Consider the following 19,079-nt stretch of genomic DNA (forward strand, 5'->3'; position numbering starts at 1 on the left):
ATAGGTGTTAGCTCTTCTCTAAATGTTTGATAGAATTCTCCTGTGAAGCCATCTGGTCCTGGACTTTTGTTTGTTGAAAGATTTTTAATCACAGTTTCAATTTTATTACTTGTGATTGGTCTGTTCATATTTTCTATTTCTACCTGGTTCAGTCTTGGAAGGTTGTACCTTTCTAAGAATTTGTCCATTTCTTCCAGGTTGTCCATTTTATTGGCATAGAGTTGCTTGTACTAGTCTCCTATGATGCTCTGTATTTCTTCGGTGTCCGTTGTAACTTCTTTTCTCATTTCTAATTTTATTGATTTGAGTCCTCTCCCTCTTTTTCTTGATGAATCTGGCTAAAGGTTTATCAATTTTCTTTACCTTCTCAAAGAACCAGCTTTTAGTTTTATTGATCTTTGCTATTGTTTTCTTTGGTTCTATTTCATTTATTTCTGCTCTGATCTTTATGTTTTCTTTCCTTCTACCAACTTTGGGTTTTGTTTGTTCTTTCTCTAGTTCCTTTGGGTGTAAGGTTAGATTGTTTGAGATTTTTTTCTTCCAGGTTGTCCATTTTATTGGCATAGAGTTGCTTGTACTAGTCTCCTATGATGCTCTGTATTTCTTCGGTGTCCGTTGTAACTTCTTTTCTCATTTCTAATTTTATTGATTTGAGTCCTCTCCCTCTTTTTCTTGATGAATCTGGCTAAAGGTTTATCAATTTTCTTTACCTTCTCAAAGAACCAGCTTTTAGTTTTATTGATCTTTGCTATTGTTTTCTTTGGTTCTATTTCATTTATTTCTGCTCTGATCTTTATGTTTTCTTTCCTTCTACCAACTTTGGGTTTTGTTTGTTCTTTCTCTAGTTCCTTTGGGTGTAAGGTTAGATTGTTTGAGATTTTTTTCTTGTTTCTTGAGGTAGGATTGTATTGCTATAAGCTTCCCTCTTAGAACTGCTTTTGCTGCATCTCACAGTCGTGTTTTCGTTGTCATTTGTCTCTAGGTATTTTTTGATTTTTCTCTGATTTCTTCAGCGATCTCTTGGTTATTTAGTAGTGAGTGTATTATTTAGCCTCCATGTGTTTGTATTTTTTACGGTTTTTTCCCTGTAATTTATTTCTAATCTCATAGTGTTGTGGTCGGAAAAGATACTTGATACGATTTCAATTTTCTTAAATTTACTGAGGCTTGATTTGTGACCCAAGATGTGATCTATCCTGGAGAATGTTTTGTGTGCACTTGAGAAGAAAGTGTAATCTGCTTTTTTCGGATGGAATGTCCTATAAATATAACTTAAATCTGTTTGGTCTATTTTGTCATTTAAAGCTCATGTTTCCTTATTAATTTTCTGTCTGGATGATCTGTCCATTGGTGTAAGTGAGGTGTTAAAGTCCCCCACTATTATTGTGTTACCATCAATTTCCTCTTTTATAGCTGTTAGCATTTGCTTTATGTATTGAGGTGCTCCTATGTTGGGTGCATATATATTTATAATTGTTATATCTTCTTCTTGGATTGATCCCTTGATCATTATGTAGTGTCCTTCCTTGTCTCTTGTAACATACTGTATTTTAAAGTCTATTTTATCTGATATGAATATTGCTACTCCAGCTTTCTTTTGATTTCCATTTGCATGGAATATCTTTATCCATCCCCTCACTTTCAATCTGTATCTGTCCCTAGGTCTGAAGTGTATCTTTTATAGACAGCATATATATGGGTCTTGTTTTTGTATCCATTCAGTGAGCCTGTGCCTTTTGGTTGGAGCATTTAATCCATTGACATTTAAGGTAATTATCGATATGTATGTTCCTATTACATTTTCTTAATTGTTTTGGGTTTGTTCTTGTAGGTCCTTTTCTTCTCTTGTGTTTCCCACTTAGAGAAGTTCCTTTAGCATTTGTTGTAGAGCTGGTTTGGTGGTGCTGAATTCTCTTAGCTTTTGCTTGTCTGAAAAGCTTTTGATTGCTCTGTCGAATCTGAGTGAGATCTTGCCGGGTAGAGTAATCTTGGTTGTAGGTTCTTCCCTTGCATCACTTTAAATATATTGTGCCACTCCCTTCTGGCTTGTAGAGTTTCTGCTGAGAAATCAGCTGTTAACCTTATGGGAGTTCCCTTGTATGTTATGTGTAGTTTTTCCCTTGTTGCTTTCAATAATTTTTCTTTGTCTTTAGTTTTTGTCAGTTTGGTTACTATGTGTCTCGGCGTGTTTCTCCTTGGGTTTATCCTGCCTGGGACTCCTTGTGCTTCCTTGACTTGGGTGGCTATTTCCTTTCCCATGTTAGGGAAGTTTTCGACTATAATCTCTTCAAATATTTTCTCTGGTCCTTTCTCTCTTTCTTCTCCTTCTGAGACCCTTGTAATGCAAATGTTGGTGCATTTAATGTTGTCCCAGAGGTCTCTTAGGCTGTCTTCATTTATTTTCATTATTCTGTTCTCTGGCAGTGATTTCCACCATTCCGTCTTCCAGGTCACTTATCCATTCTTCTGCCTCAGTTATTCTGCTATTGATTCCTGGTGGCTAGAGCTGGGTGTTGCTCTGGTGGGCAGAGCTCAGTAAAACTTTAATCCGCTTGTCTGCTGATGGGTGGGGCTGGGTTCCCTCCCTGTTGGTTGTTTGGCTTGAGGCGACCCAGCACTGGAGGCTACAGGCTCTTTGGTGGGGCTAATGGCGGACTCCGGGAGGGCTCTCGCCAAGGAGTACTTCCCAGAACTGCTGCCAGTGTCCTTTCCCTCACAGTGAGACACAGCCAGCCCCTGCCTCTGCAGGAGACCCTCCAACACTAGCAGGTAGGTCTGGTTCAGTCTCCCCTGGGGCCACTGCTCCTTTCACCGGGTCCCGATGCGCACACTACTTTGTGTGTGCCCTCCAGGAGTGGAGTCTCTGTTTCCCCCAGTCCTGTCGAAGTCCTGCAGTCAGATCCCGCTAGCCTTCGAAGTCTGATTCTCTAGGAATTCCTCGTCCTGTTGCCGGACCCCCAGGTTGGGAAGCCTGACGTGGGGCTCAGGGCCTTCACTCCAGTGGGTGGACTTCTGTGGTCTAAGTGTTCTCCAGTCTGTGAGTCACTCACCCAGCGGTTATGGGATTTGATCTCACTGTGATTGCACCCCTCCTACCGTCTCACTGTGGCTTCTCCTTTGTCTTTGGACGTGGGGTATCTTTTCTGGTGAGTTCCAGTGTCTTCCTGTCGATGACTGTTCAGCAGCAGTGAGTTGTGATTCCGGTGCTCTCGCAGGAGGGAGTGAGCGCACGTCCTTCGCAGCCATCTTGAACCAATCTCCACCCCCTTGTTTTTGTCCCACTGGATATTTAGATTCTAGGGCATTTGACAGTGCGGTTCATGGTGTGTGTACTGGGACAGAACAAGTGCTTTGGTGAATATTTGTTGACCGGGTCTGCAGAAGCAAAGACCTCAAGGGAACTTTACAGCCGCTCCTTTTGTAGATGCGAAATAGACGCCTGGAGGGCAAGAGACTTTCCAGAAATCTTAGAGGAGAGCAGGGGATCAGCCCGGTCCTGGGCCAGTGCCCTCTCTCTGCCCTCAGGGCCTCTGCTGGCCTTCGTGGGCAGAGGGCCGGCATGGCTGTAATGGCTTTGATGTGAGTGTGACTGGCTGTTTAACCTCTGAGCTTCACTTTCCACATCTGTCAGATGGGGACAGTAATGGTACTTACCTTACGGAGGTGCTGGGATAATGAATATGAAGATGTTTGTGAGTGCCTGGCTCACGATAAGGATTCAGTAAAAGCTGGTGCATTTTCTTTATTTCCCCTCTGGAGAGCCCACTGTACCCTTCTCTGGGGCTCAAAGCATGGGCGCCTCCCAGTTTTCCCTCTTTTGTTCATCGAGCCCCAAAGGCCCCCCTGCCCTTCCTCCGCAGCCTTCTTAATTCCTCCACAGCATAACTTAATGATTTACTGAATCACTAAAAAAGTTTTCACTGAGGGCCTAGTCCTGACCTCATGGAGCTCAGTCCTGCAGGACCACCGGGACCACGTAGCCTGGTGGAGCCTGGTGGAGTGGGGGTGCCTTCTGTGACAGGGTCCTGTGTGGGAGTTGGAGGTGCTCTCCTGGGGAAGCGGCTCCTGGTCTGACTTCTCAAGGAAGAGGAGGGATCACCCCGGGGTGTGCGCGTGATGGGCTCGGTGCGGGGGGGGGGGGTGGCACGGGCGTGGTGTCTGGGAGGAACTGAAGCACGGGCAGCGCGGAGTGGACAGGAGTGAGGACTGGGTGAGAGCCGATCTGGGTTGGCGGGGTGAGGGAAGGCAAGAGCTCTGCGTGTCCCAGAGCCCCTGGGACCGCCTGGGCTCCCACCCCCTGGAGCCCGTGTCTCAGGAGTCACCTGCCTTCCGTCGCCCTCTAGGAATGTTGCTGCCTGCTTGCACCTGCCCGTCTCAGTTCTTTGATTTGGGGGGTGGCCTGCCTTTCCGAGTAGCTGCCTCTTGCTCCGGTGCCTCTCCTGCTGGCGCCGCCTGGGGCACCCTGTTGTGCGTCCCCTGCCCGGGCGGCCACCGTGGTAGGAGGGCTCCGCAGCAGCTCCCCGCCAAGTGTGGTGCTGGGTCCTGCTTCCCGCAGGGAGGGGCGGGGAGGTACTGGCTCAGGCACGTGGGGCACGGGAGCGAAGTGTGGCGCTCCCTTCGAAGGAGGCTGCGTCCTGGGCTCGGGAAACGCCGCGGGGCAGGGTGTGGGGCTGGCGGGGCCCCTTCCAGAGGGTACCCTGCTGCGTGTGCTTTGCTTATGCTCCCGAGGTAGGAAGGGCTTCCCTGCAGATATGCGCTCGCTTTCTAAGAATAAACCTCCCAATTTTATACCTAGTGTCAAGGAGAAAAGCACCTTTTCCCCAAAAACAGATGTTTGGGAGTCAAGTTTACTGAAACTTAAATTTCATGATTGAATTTGCTGAGTCCTGATGGACAGCCTGGTAGCAAGGCCACAGGACAGTAGGTTCCCTTCTGCAAGCCGTGGGCCAGTGAGCAGATCAGTACAGGACAGGTGACAAGCGCTCAGAGGCCTGCTGGGTGTTGGTCAGACCTCTTCTGCTTACAGGTCATGGACACCTGTATGCGTCCCCGTGGCTCCTGTAACGAATTACCACAAACTGGGGGACTGAAAACCATTTATCTTCTTTCAGTTCTGAAGGTTAGAAGTCCGAAATCAGTCTCACTGGGATAAGGTCAAGGTGCGGGCAGGGCTGTGATCCTTCTGGAGGCTCTAGGGAGAATCGGTTTCCTTGCTTTCTCCAGCTTCTAGAGGCGCCTGCACTCCTTGGCTTGTGGCCCCTCCCTCCGTCTTCACGTCTCGTCTCTCCCGCTTCTGCCTCGCCTGGCCTTTTCTCTGAAGCCCCTGCCCCTCTCTCATCAGGACCCTTGTGACGATATCAGGCCCACCTGCGTAATCCGGGTACTCTCCCCATCTCGTGGTCTTTAGCCTGATCACACCCACAAAGTCCCTTTTGCCACGTGAAGGCCAGTATTCATAGGTTCTGAGGATTAGGATGGGGACGTCTTTGGGGGCCATTATTTAGCCGCCGCAGGCCTCCACAGGCCTTTACGGCTCCTGTAACTCAGCTCTGGTCGGGGTGGGGCTGCCTCCCGTGAGGCTTTCTCCACCTGGAGGTCTGGGTCCTGCCGGCAGGGCCGTCCTCGCCACCCTCCATCTCCACCAGCCGCCCCTGGGCTGGCCTCTTACCTTAGGCTCTCCCTGGGGTGGCAGGGTGGCCCCTGGGGCTCCAGGCCGGCCTGGGCAGCTCCTGGCCCGGGGGAGAGACAGCCTGTCCAGAGGGCGGCGTGGCTGGAGTCCCAGGGGAGACACACCCGGTGTGCGTCATGGGTTCATTTCTGAGACCGTCGCTGAAGCCCTCTGGCCGGACCTGGGGAGGGTCGTTCCACGAAACAAGGGATATGGAGTAGACAAGTATAACCTACAAAGGAGAAACCCCCAAACTAACCAAAGTGCGCCTTCCTGTTCATACGGTAACAGTCTGGATCTGGAGGCTGAGGGGGGTGCCCGCCCGAGGGGGTGCCGGGTGGGAGTGGCATTCCAGTGGGGGGCTGGGCCCCGCCTTGAGGCCCACAGGGTGTGGGAGAGCATCTCGGGGGGCGGTCACGTCCGTGCCTCCCAGGCCCCCTGCATTCCCGGCACAGCCTGCGAGCCTGGAGGGTGGGCCGGCTGCCCGAAGCCTCGAATTTTGGCTCCCTGTAGAACAGCCCTTTTCCAGCTTTTGAGTGTCAGATCCCTTTATGCTTTAAAAAGTGATTGAGGACTCCAGATGACATTAAAACTTGAGTGATCTCTACCGATATTTATTATTGAGAAGTATCTACAGTGTTATTAATTCATTTAAAAGCAGTAGACCTGTTACATGTTAACATAAAGGTGTATTTTTTTAATGAGAGCCAACTGTGTTTTCTGAAACAAAAACATTAGCAAGAACTGTGGGGTTGTTTTGCTTGTTTGCGAATCCCTTTAACATCCGGCTGACACACTGCTGAGGACGGACTGCTTGGTCTGGTACAGGCTTCTCTGTTGTGATGGGTCACTTCGGCTGAAGTATTTGAAGGAAATCCAGCCTCACCCAGATAAGGGAGGAGGCCCTTAGAGAACTGTGGATATTCTGCTTTGGTACTGTACCCAAATCCACAAGTGGTTGTTTCTTAAGGGTTTCTTGCGTACGGAGTTTGACACCCTGTTCGTGAGCTTTCATAGTGTTAACGTTAAAACCCTCGGGTGGGGCTTCCCTGGTGGCGCAGTGGTTGCGCGTCCGCCTGCCGATGCAGGGGAACCGGGTTCGTGCGCCGGTCCGGGAGGATCCCACATGCCGCGGAGCGGCTGGGCCCGTGAGCCGTGGCCGCTGAGCCTGCGCGTCCGGAGCCTGTGCTCCGCAACGGGAGAGGCCACGGCAGTGAGAGGCCCGCGTACCACGAAAAAAACAAAACAAAACAAAAATAAAACCCTCTGGTCTGCCTCGCACTTTGGGTGGATCTTTCATCCATGCAGAATTTTATATCATCGTGCTTGTTCACTCGGAAAATACTGCTTCTGAGTCAGGCAGGTCTTCCAGATGTTGACACGTCTAATCACACAATTTCAAAAGCTCACTTTCGTTACCGGCGCTACCCATCTCGTCAGGAAAGTCTTTAAAGAAGTATGCGGCTGTCAGGCTCACAGTGGAGGGTACAGATTTTCCCAATTCTGAATTTTGCCTGAAAGCTCAATGTTTTTGACGAGTTTTCCTTGCAGTGACGGGTTCATTTTGTTCACGCTTGAGAGATTGTCTGCAAAGCATCCAAGTCTGAAAGACCGCGGTTTGTCTCTGAGCGGTTCTTTTAGTAAGAATGGTGTTGCTGCGTGAAAAGAAGGAGCTAGTTCAGCTCGCAGCCCAGCGATCACGCCCGGCTTACCCTGGGGTGACCGTTGTCTTTCATCTGGCAGCAGAAGTGCTCTTCGTGTACTTCCCATTTCATCACAGAATGTTAAAAGCACGCATCCTCGAGGGTCAAGACGTCCTAAAATCCATAGTTTTCACAGCTTCCCCAAGGACCTTCTTAGGTGAAGCTGTTGTACTTTGTGCCGTGAGAGGTGAAGAGCACAGGATGGCTCGTGGGGTGTGGTGCCGTTTGCCTCGGGGCGTAATGAGGCCCCAGCAGCTTCACCCACCATTGCCTTGGCGCCACCGGCGCCTGTGCCAACCCAGTGAAAGAGGCAAGTGGCATCTGGAGGTGATGAAAATAGCTTTGACCCTGTGGAGCCCTTGACCACCTTGGGCAACCTCAGGGGTTTGGGAACCACTTTCAGAAAACTGCTGTCTTAGCAGGTCAGACCCCACGCCTTCTTGCTTGCCATTTTCGCGTACGGAATACGGCCTCTGTTCAAGGCCAAGAGCTTCAGATCCTGTGTCAGCTGAAGACAGTCTCTCGAGAAGGTTCAGATCCCTGTCTGCTGGAAGGCAGGTGACATCCTTATTGAGCCAGGTCGCCAGGACACCCAGAGCACTCAAAACCTGCCCCCACCTGGCTTCACCAGCAAGACTGCGTGTAGCTCAGCTGTCGCGGGTGCCGGACGTCAGGGTCCCCTTGAGCCAGGGCTCTCGTGATGCCATCTGGACCCGTTGGCCTTGCTCTTGCTCTGCCTGCCTTTTTGTATGTGTCTCAAGGTAGCTGCTCCTGTGGTGCCCTGGGCAGCTTCAGGCTGATGACCTCTCTGCTCCGAAGGCCCCAGAAAAGAGTGTTTCCTTCTCCTAACAGAACCAGCAGAAGCTCTGAGATCCCATCTCGTCGACTCTGAGTGGGTCATGTGCCCCAGGCCGCTCTAAGACAGCCCTGGTTCCCGAGGTCTGGTGCCCTTGTGCAGGGCTCGACCTCCACAGCTGGACAAAGCACGTGCCGGTCCCTAAACCAGTCACTGACGCCGGGATGGGGTGCTCTGGTTGGCCGGGGGAAGGTGGCGTGGGCGCCAGTCTGCTGCACCGGGGGGCCAGAGGGTGGGATGGCGGAGTGTGGGTTGCGGGGGCGGCGGTCTCCCTGGGCTTGCCGGGAGGTAGGAAACTTTCAGAGCTGCTCTGAGAGCTGTGGCCCTCGTAACTCTTCTCTTTCTCTGAACACGAATGCCGCAGGTAGCCCTCGAGGCCCCCGGTGACCCTCAGGCCGGCAGAATGCACGACTGGCACAGGATCTTTGACCAAAACCTGCTGGTCCCTCCCCCCACACAGAGAGCACGCCAGCCTCTAAAGGAATCGACGGCATTTCAGTGTGTCCTGAAGCGGCTTGATGGCCCGCTAACGAAGCAGGTAAAGAAATTGGTTCTTTACTGTCAAACGCACGCTGTCACTGCTCTCACCTGAGATGGTGTTTATTTGAGTCTTGCACTGTACCCATCGCCCCGGGCGTTGGCAGTACTCGGAGGTAAAGTGGTCCATCAGCAAAGAGGGTTTGGGGTTCAGCGACTCGGTCAGCACTTTTGACCCTGGCTAAAGGCTTCTTTTTGCCTACAGTGGAGGAATCTAAAAACCCAGGTGATTTGATTTCCTGGGTTATTTCCTGGCCGGGTTGTTTGCAGGAGGTGGCCTTGTGCATGGCTCAGCATGGCCTGCTTTCGGCCTGGCAGTTAGAATAGCAGGGGCGGAGCTCTGGGCATCCTGGGAGATGTGCCTGGGAGGTACCACCGCCTTTGCACATTCAGGCCCTTGCTCTGTGGCTCTGCGTCCCCCTGTGCCCTCCAGCTGCCAGGGGACCTGCCGGAGAAGCTGGCGCTTCTGTGCCTCCTCAGACCACCCACAGGATTGGATGGTCCTAGGGAGGCCCAGTGTCCTGGGGGGGACGCACAGGAAGGATCCAGCCCTGCCAGTGTGAGCATGTGGCTTGGCAAGACTGTATCTCCTTCCTCTGCAGCTGGCGGGGTCATCCTCCAGGCACTCAAAGCCGTCGGAGCGCTGCATCTGTTAGTAAATCACTCACATCCATCCTGCATCATCACTTCAGACCCTCTGACTGAGCGCCTGCTGGGTGCTTGCCACTGTGTTCGGTACTGCGGTGATTACTGCTCTTACTGCTTTCCTTCTTAGCGCTTTACTTGTATTAGTTCGCTTCATCCTCACGACAACCCCAAGGTGTAGGTAGCATCCTTGCCCCTGTTTCACAGAAGAGGAGGCAGCCCGAGAGGGGTGACCGTGGTTGCCCGGGGTGACACAGCTCCAGCCGGCCAGCTGGGACTCCAGCCAGGGAGACCGGCTCCAGCAGTCCTGGCCTTCCAGGAGCTCACAAGATAGTGGACAGCAGTTTCCTCTTTCTTAGGAATTTTGCAAAGGAGATTTTATTTATTTCCCCATTTTACTTTATTAATTCATTTTAATTTGTTTTTGAAAAGGTAATTCCCATAGTTCAAAGTTCACAAGGGCACACAGGGAAAGTGTGTTGTTCCATGAAGTCCTCAAGGCACCCAGTGTCCCGCCCTAGATGCAGCCAGTGTTAACCTGTTTTCTGTACAACGTTCCGGAAATTCTAAGCAAATACAACAAATAAATACAGTTGTATGTATTTCTCCTTTTTTTTTACACAAATGATAGCTTATATTCTGTTCTGTATCTTAAAAAATATTCTTAACAATATGTGTTCTGGGTTGTTCATGTCATTCCATGAAGAATTTCTGACTTTTTCTTAAGACAGCGTAGCTTTTCCTGTGTGGATGACCCGTCATCCATTCATTAGGCCCTTGCTGATGACCGGTTGGACTCCCTCCAGGGGTTTGCTTTTACAGACATTGCTACGATGCGTAACTTCATTGACATCATTTTAAAAAATGCACACATATGTCTGTGGAATGATTCCTACAAGTGGACTCGTGATCTCGAGTCACACATTAAAAGTTTTCATTTAAAACCCAATTATAAGTTGTTTATAAAAAAAAATCACACTGTAAACCTAAAGTGTATGTCTTCAAACCATATGTATGAAAGGAAAAGGATGGAAAAAAGGCCGTGTAAACACTAAGCATAAGAAAGCTTTGTGGCTATACTAATATCAGACAAAGGAGAGTTCAAGGCGAAGCATATTTCTAGAGATAAAGGGACATTTCCCAGCGGTGATGGTGATCAGGAAGGCGTGACGGTCCTAAATGTGTATGCACCTATGCCGGGAGCCCCCAGAGGCACCCCCCAGGTTCGGTGATGCACCGGGAGGAGGACTTGACGTGACTCAGCACATAGTCATCCTCAAAGGAAAGATTTATTTCCGTGAAAAATTACCGAGTAAGATCAGCCAAGGGAGAGGCACGTGGGGGGAAACGGGTGTGAGCTTCCAGGGTCGTCTGCCATGGGAAAATCCCACAGGACACACTTCGTTGCCTCAGCAACAGGCTGTGACAACACCTGTGAAATGCTGCCCGCCAAGGAAGCTCGTTAGAGACCCAGCGCCCACAGGCTCTAAGAAACCTCAGGGCTTCTTGGGAACTGGTCGTGTAGACACCCTCTGCCTAGCACGGACCAGGATTCCAGAGTCCCAGAAGGAAAGCAGGTGTTCAGCATAAATCACTCCGTACAGGCAGTTTAGGTGCCGGGAGCCATTCTTATTCGTTAGGGTGGTGGGGAACCCCACGTTCCCAGACTCTAGCCAAGGGCCAGGCTTGTAAGCCAGCCTTTCAAAGCGTAACTGGCCTGCTGTGATAACTCTTTTGCGCCCGGCACCCAATAACACGGCTTCCAAATCCGTGAAGCCAAATTTGTGGAACTAAAGGGAACTACATTTAGGTTCGCCTTCATAATTGGAGACTTTTCACTCTCTCTCAATAATTGATAGAACAAATAGACCACCCCCCCCCCAAAAAAATCATAAGGATTTGGAAGATCTGAACACCACCACCAACCTTGACCGAATTGTCACCTCTAAAACACTACACACCTGACAAATAAAATACACATTCTTCTCAGGTGCATGTGGAACATTTATGGAGATAGATAATATGCTTGGTCATAAAAATAAGTCTCAAGAAATTTAAAAGGATTGAAATGACAAAGAATATGTTCACTGACTAATATGTTATTAAATTAGAAATCAATAACAATGAGATACCTAGAAAATCCCCAAATGATAGAAAATTAAACAGCACACTACTAACTAACCCTTGGGTCGGAGAAGAATTCAGAGAGGGGCCTTCCCACAGTGGTTAGGAATCTGCCTGCCAATGCAGGGGAAACAGGTTCGAGCCCTGGTCCGGGAAGATCCCACATGCCGCGGAGCAGCTAAGCCCACACGTCACAACTACTGAAGCCTGTGTGCCTAGAGCCCATGCTCCACAACAAGAGGAGCCACCTCAATGAGACGCCCATGTGCTGCAACTAAGAGTAGCCCCCGCTGCCACAACTAGAGAAAGCCCGCGCAGCGACGAAGACCCAATGCAGCCAAAAAATAAAATAAAATAATAAAATAAATAAATTTGTAAAAAAAAAAAAGAATTCAGAGAGAAATTAGAAAATAATTTGAACTGAATCATGTAAGAATATATCACAATTTGTGGGATGCAGTTAATGCAGTCCTCTGAGGGACACTTATAGCTTTATATGACTACTTTAGACAAGAAGAAAGGTACATTGTGCTTTACTTCACTGTGCTTTGCGGATATTGTATTTTTTACAAATTGAAGGTTTGTGACGGCCCTGCATGGAGCAAGTCTATCAGTGCCATTTTAACAGCATTTGCTCGCTTCATGTCTCTGTGTCCCATTTTGGTAATTCTTGCAATATTTCAGACTTTTTCATTATTATTATATGTGTTATGGTAATCTGTCATCAGTGATCTTTGATATTACTGCTATGACTCACTGAAGGCTCAGATGAGAGTCGGTATTTTTTAGCAATAAATTGTTTTAAAATTAAGGTATGTACATTGTTTTTTAGACATAATGCTATTGTACCCTTAATAGACTACAATATAGTGTAAACATAATTTTATATGCACTGGGAAACCAAAAACTTCGTGTGACTCCCTTTATTATGATACTTGCTTTACTGCAGTCGTCTGGAACTGAACCCTCAATGTCTCCGAGGTCTGCCTGTATAAAAATCAACAACCCCTGCTTCCTCCTTAAGAATCTAGATAAAAGGAACAAATTAAAACCAAAGAAAATAAAAGAAGGAAGTAGTGAATTTCTGGGCAGAAACCAATAAAGGGCAAATAATAGAGAAAATCAGCAAAGCTAGAAGTTGGTTCTTTGAAAAGATTAATAATACTGATAAACCCCTGGCAAGACTGGTCACGAGAAGAGAGAAAAAACAGATTACCAATATTAGGAAAGAAAGAAGGAGCATCACTACATATTCTACAGACATTAAAAAGATAATCAAGGGATATTATGAATAACTTGTGTCAATAAATATAATTTAGATGAAATGGACAAATCTCTTGAAAAACACAACTTACCAAAAGTGACACCAGAAGAAATAGGAAATCTAAATAGCCCTATATTTATTCTGTTGTTCTTTTTTCACTTCTTAGCTGCGTATATTTCTATCAGGAGAAGATTCCCCTCATCAACTGCTTGGTTGCCCAGTTGTAGAGGCATGATTCTCTTCTTCTTTTTTTTTTTTTTTTTTTTTTTGCGGTACGCGGGCCTCTCACTGTTGTGGCCTCTCCCATTGCGGAGCACGGGCTCCGGACGCGCAGGCTCAGCGGCCATGGCTCACGGGCCCAGCCGCTCCGCGGCACGTGGGATCTTCCCGGACCGGGGCACGAACCCGTGTCCCCTGCATCGGCAGGCGGACTCTCAACCACTGCGTCACCAGGGAAGCCCCTAGCCCTATATTTATTAAAGAAATTGAATTCATAATTAAAAAGCTTCCAGACTTAGATGACTTCACTCTTGAATTTAATAAAATATTAAAGGAAGAAATAATACCAATTCTAGAACAACTCTTTTAGAAAATAGAGGAGGAGGGAATGCTTCCCAGGTCCTTTTTTGAGGCCATCATAACGCTGATACCTAAACCAGGCAAGGGTGTGGCAAGAAAAGTACAGATCCATATCTCTCATGAATGTTAGCACAAAAATCCAGACGCCCCTTATGCAGTCCTACGGGCGTTCTGTTTTAAAACACACCTGGGCTTTTGTTTTATTCTGGTGGGACCGGCAGAGCAGGAAACGATTGCCACTGAAAGCGGGTTTCGTCCTCGTGGTTCCCCAGAGGAGGGGCCGCACCACGCCCCACAGGGCCGCACGGGGAAGCAGCTGGGTCGGTTGGGAGGCAGTAGGATGTGGGGAGAGCCTGGGGGAGAGCCGGTTCTCGTGGGAAGGGATGGCGAGGCCGGGTCGGCAGATGCACGCGCTTAGGACTGGCCAGTCGGAGTAATTTCAGTGGCTGCCGGGGTGGAGGGGCTGCGCCTGGTTGCCTGGTTCCGGCCCGGGGTGATTAGGGTGGGAGGATGTTGTCACCTGGAGTGTGAGCCAGGTAGAAGGCGGGTGGGGGTATGGACTGGAAGGCAGGCCAGTTACTGTCACTAGGAATTAGCTGGCCCTGGGCGGGGCAGTCTCTCCCCATGAGGGAGGCCCCAGCGGTCAGAGCACTGAGAACGCAGGAAGTGAGAAAAATTAGTTCATGTCGTTACATCCGGTCAGGGTGCTTTCTTGCTGGTCCCTGAGCACCCAGCTCTCTTGGCCCAGAGCCGCCGCCTGCCTGGCTCACTCTCCGCACGCCCACTCCTGCTTCCCGCCCCTTAGTTCTCAGTTCAGATGTCATCTTTCAGAGCCCCTGCCCTGGCCGCCCTCCCCTCACCCACTTTCATTGTCCTTCACGTGAGCCCCAAGGATGGAGATCTTGTCTGTTTTGTTCCTATTGTGTCGCTAGTGCCTAGAACAGTGATACACAGAATAGATGCTCAAATAATGTTTACCCAATGATCACATGAGAGGAAAACAGAACTCCTGGTCCCGGGCCAGACAGTGAGAGCTGCACCCTTGTCAGCTGCACCAGTCACAAAAGCACTAAAGGCCCAGGCAGAACCTCACTGCGCTAGGTGGTGCCGCTCTGGGGAAACGGCTGGTCTTTTTTTTTTTTTTTTTTTTTTTTGTGGTACGCGGGCTTCTCACTGTCGTGACCTCTCCCGTTGCGGAGCACAGGCTCCGGACGCGCAGGCTCAGCGGCCATGGCTCACGGGCCCAGCTGTTCTGCGGCACGTGGGATCCTCCCGGACCGGGGCGCGAACCCGGTTCCCCTGCATCGGCAGGCGGACTCTCAACCACTGCGCCACCAGGGAAGCCCAGGGCTGGTCTTTATAGTGTCTGGTGCCTTGTCTGTATTTGTGGCCATGACTTCTCAGTCCTCAAAGATCTGCTTTTCTTTTGCTCGTACCCCAGCGCCACCCCCAAATAATTCTGGCAAGTTGAGTTTTTAGTTTGTGGTTCTATCGGGATGTAAAGGGTAAAACAGAACACAGAAAACCATGCAAAATAGCTTAAGCTTGAGGTAATTTGTTAACCCACATAAAGACAAACCCATAGTCAGCATAAGCTTCAGGTGTGGCTTGATCCAGAATCTCACGTGGTGTCACCTGGACTTGTTCTTTCTTGGCTCCACGTGGCATCATGTGTGTCTGTCTGCAGCTCTGGCCTCTTGTGTCTCTTTGCTTCTGGGTGAGTCTCCAGCCTGTGCCTGGGCCCAGGGACTCCAGCCTCTGGTTGGCCAGGGGAGGGCCATGTACTTGGACTCATAACCTCACCAGGACCACGGGCCGTGGGAGAGAGGTAGTTCCCCGAAAGGAACTGAGACCTAAACTGGGGGATGGATGCTGAGTGGCCCAGTTCTCCGTGGACGGCCCGTCAGCACTTGCTGGGAGGCTCGTGACCTTGAGGACCCTTCAGGGCCGTCCCTCTGTCTCCTAGGGTGTGCTGGACGTGCTGTCGGAGGTGGGGTGCCACCTGCGAGTGTCCCTCTTTGACGTGACCTACCGACACTTCTTCGGGAGGACGTGGAAGAGCTCGGCGAGGCCCGTGGAGCCGCTCTGCAGGCAGCCACCCAGGATCGTCTTCAGTGAGGTGGGCAGGGCAGCAGGCGGGTGTGCGGGGTGGGGTTGCAGGGTACAGCGGACCTGGGGGTGCCGCCAGCGCGTCCCAGACCCCAGGAACGCCCCTGAGCAGCAGGCCCAGCCCCCGCAAAGCTCGTCCTGGTGGCCGGCCCCTGTTTCCAGACAGAATCTTGGGTGAAGCCACACGCCCTGAGCGGTTCAGCTGGGAGTGGGGGGGGGGGGGTGGACACACGAGGGGGTTTTGTCACCTTCACGGAAGCTTGCAGCTTTTGGAGCAAAGTTAGGAAATTATCGATCTCATCTGACTCCCCTACTTTTCCTCTCCCCTTCTTTTTCTTTCTTTTTCGTTTCTTCTTCTCCTTTCGCTTTTTAAAAATGAGCAACTTGAGACCTAGGAGTAAAGTGACTTACCCAGGTCGAAGGTAGCAGAGCCCGGAGCCATTGCCTCTGCCCGCAGGCGGGGTGCTTGCGTTGGCATCAGTTGGTGACATGATTTTGCCCACGTAGCTGTGTCTGGCCGCCCCGCAGATAGGGTTTTCCATCTTTGTTCAGCTGCACCAAATTCACAAACATCCCTCCATGGCCTGCCGTCTGCTGGCCATCGTGCTGGGCGCCGGGGCGATGATGCTGGGTGGACGGGCCTGGCGTGGTTCTCACCCTGGACAACTTGCAGTCTGCTGGGACGACACACCCAGGCAGGCGACAGAGCAGGTGCAGGTATGATGGGTTCTCGGAGGAGACCGACAGCTGCTACCCCGAAGAAGAAGGGAGGTGTGCCGCAGGCAGTGGTGCATGGGGACCGCTGCGAGCTGGGCCCCGGGATGAGGAGGGGACCAGCCCCGGGACGAGCAGGGAGGCAGGTGCCGCAAGCAGGGCAGGCCCCGCGCGTGCCCAGGGGTGGGGGAGGAGGCGTGGGGGAGGCGGCCGAGGGTGGGCTTGGCGGGCTGGCTGGGCGGGGCCTTCCTAGGGACACTGGGCTCTTCCTCGGGCGCGGGAGGAGTCCCAGAGGTCTTCCTTCCGGCTGCCGCTTCGAGCTGAACCTGCAGGCGGCGGGGTCCTGCGGGGACGCTCACGGGTATCGGGAGGGTCGGTGCTGCGCTGGCTTTATCCTTCCCGTGTGTGCAGAGTCAGGGAAGCCCAGTGAGTGACCGTACGGTGAATAACGGAGGTGGTGGCGGTGACCGTGGCCATCCTGGGGGAGGTCACCGTGCGTAACCAGACCCAGCGAGCCGCCCTTTTCTGCGGGGGGCGGTCCCGGCCCAGTCGTGAGGCCGCCGGGTCGCGACTCCGCACTTGGCGGTCACCCGGAGTCGGGATGCCACGTCTCGGCGTGGATTGACCCGGACTCGTCCCCTTACTGAACGTGCCGGAGAGGGTGACGCCGCCCCCGGAGGTCCGGAAACTTAGATAAGGCCGTGGGTGCGTGTGTCCTGCGGCCCAGGACCGCGGCTGGTGTCCAGGCTGCCAGACGGCCTGTGAGGTGCCCCTTAGAGCCTGGCCGGAGAGAAAGGCCACGTGTTGTGAACCGGGGAGTGATGGTGGGCAGCCGCTTAGGGTGCCGTCCCAGCTCAGGCAGTGAGTCGCCTTCACGCCTCTGACTTGGGGCGGTCGAGGCCCGGGCAGGAGCGCGGTGGCCCCGATGTTGCTGGGAGCCTTCCAGGGCCGGGCTGTTTGGATTCTCTTTCTCGGGTGGACAGTCAGGCTCCGGGAAGCCCGGTGTGCTGACAGTTACTGCGGTGACACAGGGTCCTCTCCTGGGGTGTCTCCACGGGAGAGGCTGGCTCCCGGCACCTTGGTGTGGTTTCGTCCCCGCCATCCGCCTCTGGAGGTCGGTAGGTCATCTCTCCGCCTTGAAGAGCAATGCGGCAGGTCAGAGGCCGTGAGCGACACCCGCCTTGACCGCAGGGATTGTTCTCGGGCCTTGTTTTCACCCCGGGCGTCGCAGGGGCCCTGCACGTTCCGTTTGGAAGCGCTGCCGTGTCGAGGGGGTGGTTATGCTCTGAACTCAGCACGGCAGCACTTCGCCGCCACTGGGGTCCCGAGATGAGCCCTCCCTCTGTGGCTTTCCCCGTGGCAGCGGCTGTCCCAGCCTTGACAGGCCACGCGCGGAGGGCCTGCCCTGTCCCCCCACCAGCTCGGTGACCGTGAGCCCTGCCGAGTGGAGGTCGCGTTGCAAGGAAGCCTTCAGAGCTGCCGCTGCCCCCTCTGGACTCGTCCAGGGTTTAGCATCCGTGCCCGAGAGGGCTTCTCGTGTGTCCCTGTGTCCTGGGAGCTGCGGGTCTCAGGCCTTTTGAGCTCCCGGTTCAGGTCTGATCTGAGCTGTGGGAGCCGAGTGCCGCTCCGTCGTTTGTGTTCTGCTGAGTGGGGCGTGGGGACGGCGACGCGTGTTAGGGAGGACCACAGCCCTCAGAGTTTCTGGAAGAATCTGCACCCTTCAGCCTTAGTTACTGAAGTGGAGATCGCAGCAAGGCTGGTGTGGGTGAACAGAGCATTTCTGGTTGGGAGCCGGCGTCAGAGCCACGGAGTTGCTCAGGGAAGAGCTGTGCGGCAGCTGCTATGCCCAAGGCGAGCAGCAGAGGCCAGTGGTGCCCCAGCAACACCCGTCCTGATGAGCGACTCCGCAGCATCCTCCTTGCCCGGCGCTTCCCTCCCGTCCTTGACGTTCAGAGTTTAGTTAACTAAAGAGAATCCCCCTTCGCCGTGTGTGCGTGTGCCTGTGTGTGTACCTGCGTGCATACGTGTATGTACGTGTTTACGTGAAATGTGGAGAGTTCCCAAGGTGGCCTAGATAAGCAGGAGGGACTGGTTTTGTGGTCTCGTCATCTGAGCAAAGCTCTGCGTCCGTACCTGTGGGAACAGAGAGAAACGCAATTTGCCCTTTTTGGAGGTGATTCTGAAATTTGGTGATGATCTTCTGATTTTACTAATTGCCTGGGTTTTTCTGGTTCTACCGATCAGCCGTGGCTTGGGGGTGATACGACGGGAGGTCGCCAGCTGCCAGCAGCAGGGGACCATCTTTGGAACCGGCGTGGCTGTCCGGCCTACACGTGGATTCCTGAATCAGCCGCGTGGGCTCTGGGTTTTGACTGAGTTGTCACTGTAATATGCAGCCCTGAGAGGAGATGTTATTTTATTCCTTTGCAAACAACGTCCTGAGGAAAGACTTGGGAGAAAAGAAGTCCTTCCTTGAGGCCGAGCTGGGTGTTTCTTTCTGTGAGTGATGAATTCCTCGGGCTGCGCTCAGATCCCCTCCTGTCCCAGCCTCTTGGCTCTGCCTGGTGGAGCCCAGGGGACCAGCTCCGGGCCTCTCAGCTCTGACTCAGAATTAGGTGCCCTCCTTCAAGACCGTCCTCGGTGGAGAGGAATTGGCCTTCACTTGCGCTGAGGTGGTTGATCATTCATTCAACCTCTCAAAAGATATCTTTAAAAAATAATCCGGGAGGCTAAAGTACCGTGCAGTTCCTACACTTTCTTCCTGAGATGGACATAATTCTCCCTTAGATTCTTTCCTTAACTGACCGTGCTCAGCCTTTTCAGTGACAGGCTCGTTTCTCCTCCTTTATTTATTGTATGCGAGTGACTGGCAGGAATCCT

General features: G+C 51.9%; 1 protein-coding gene across 4 annotated transcripts in view; it reads left to right on the top strand.

The window, feature by feature from the left end:
* The window catches only part of NPHP4 (nephrocystin 4), a 163,049-nt gene that overhangs the window by 4,344 nt on the left and 139,626 nt on the right, over positions 1-19,079 (top strand). For all 4 annotated transcript variants that reach the window (XR_008616963.1, XR_003679210.2, XM_024125612.3 and 1 more), the window contains exons 2-3: positions 8,592-8,765; positions 15,343-15,495. Coding sequence is in view for 2 of the 4 variants with exons in the window: in XM_024125612.3 (XP_023981380.1) it covers positions 8,631-8,765; positions 15,343-15,495 (288 nt within the window). In the remaining 2 variants the exon portion in view is untranslated. The remainder of the gene's footprint in view (positions 1-8,591; positions 8,766-15,342; positions 15,496-19,079) is intronic.

The sequence above is a fragment of the Physeter macrocephalus genome, chromosome 3 (assembly GCF_002837175.3).
Source record: "Physeter macrocephalus isolate SW-GA chromosome 3, ASM283717v5, whole genome shotgun sequence".
NCBI classification, from domain to species: Eukaryota; Metazoa; Chordata; class Mammalia; order Artiodactyla; family Physeteridae; genus Physeter; species Physeter macrocephalus.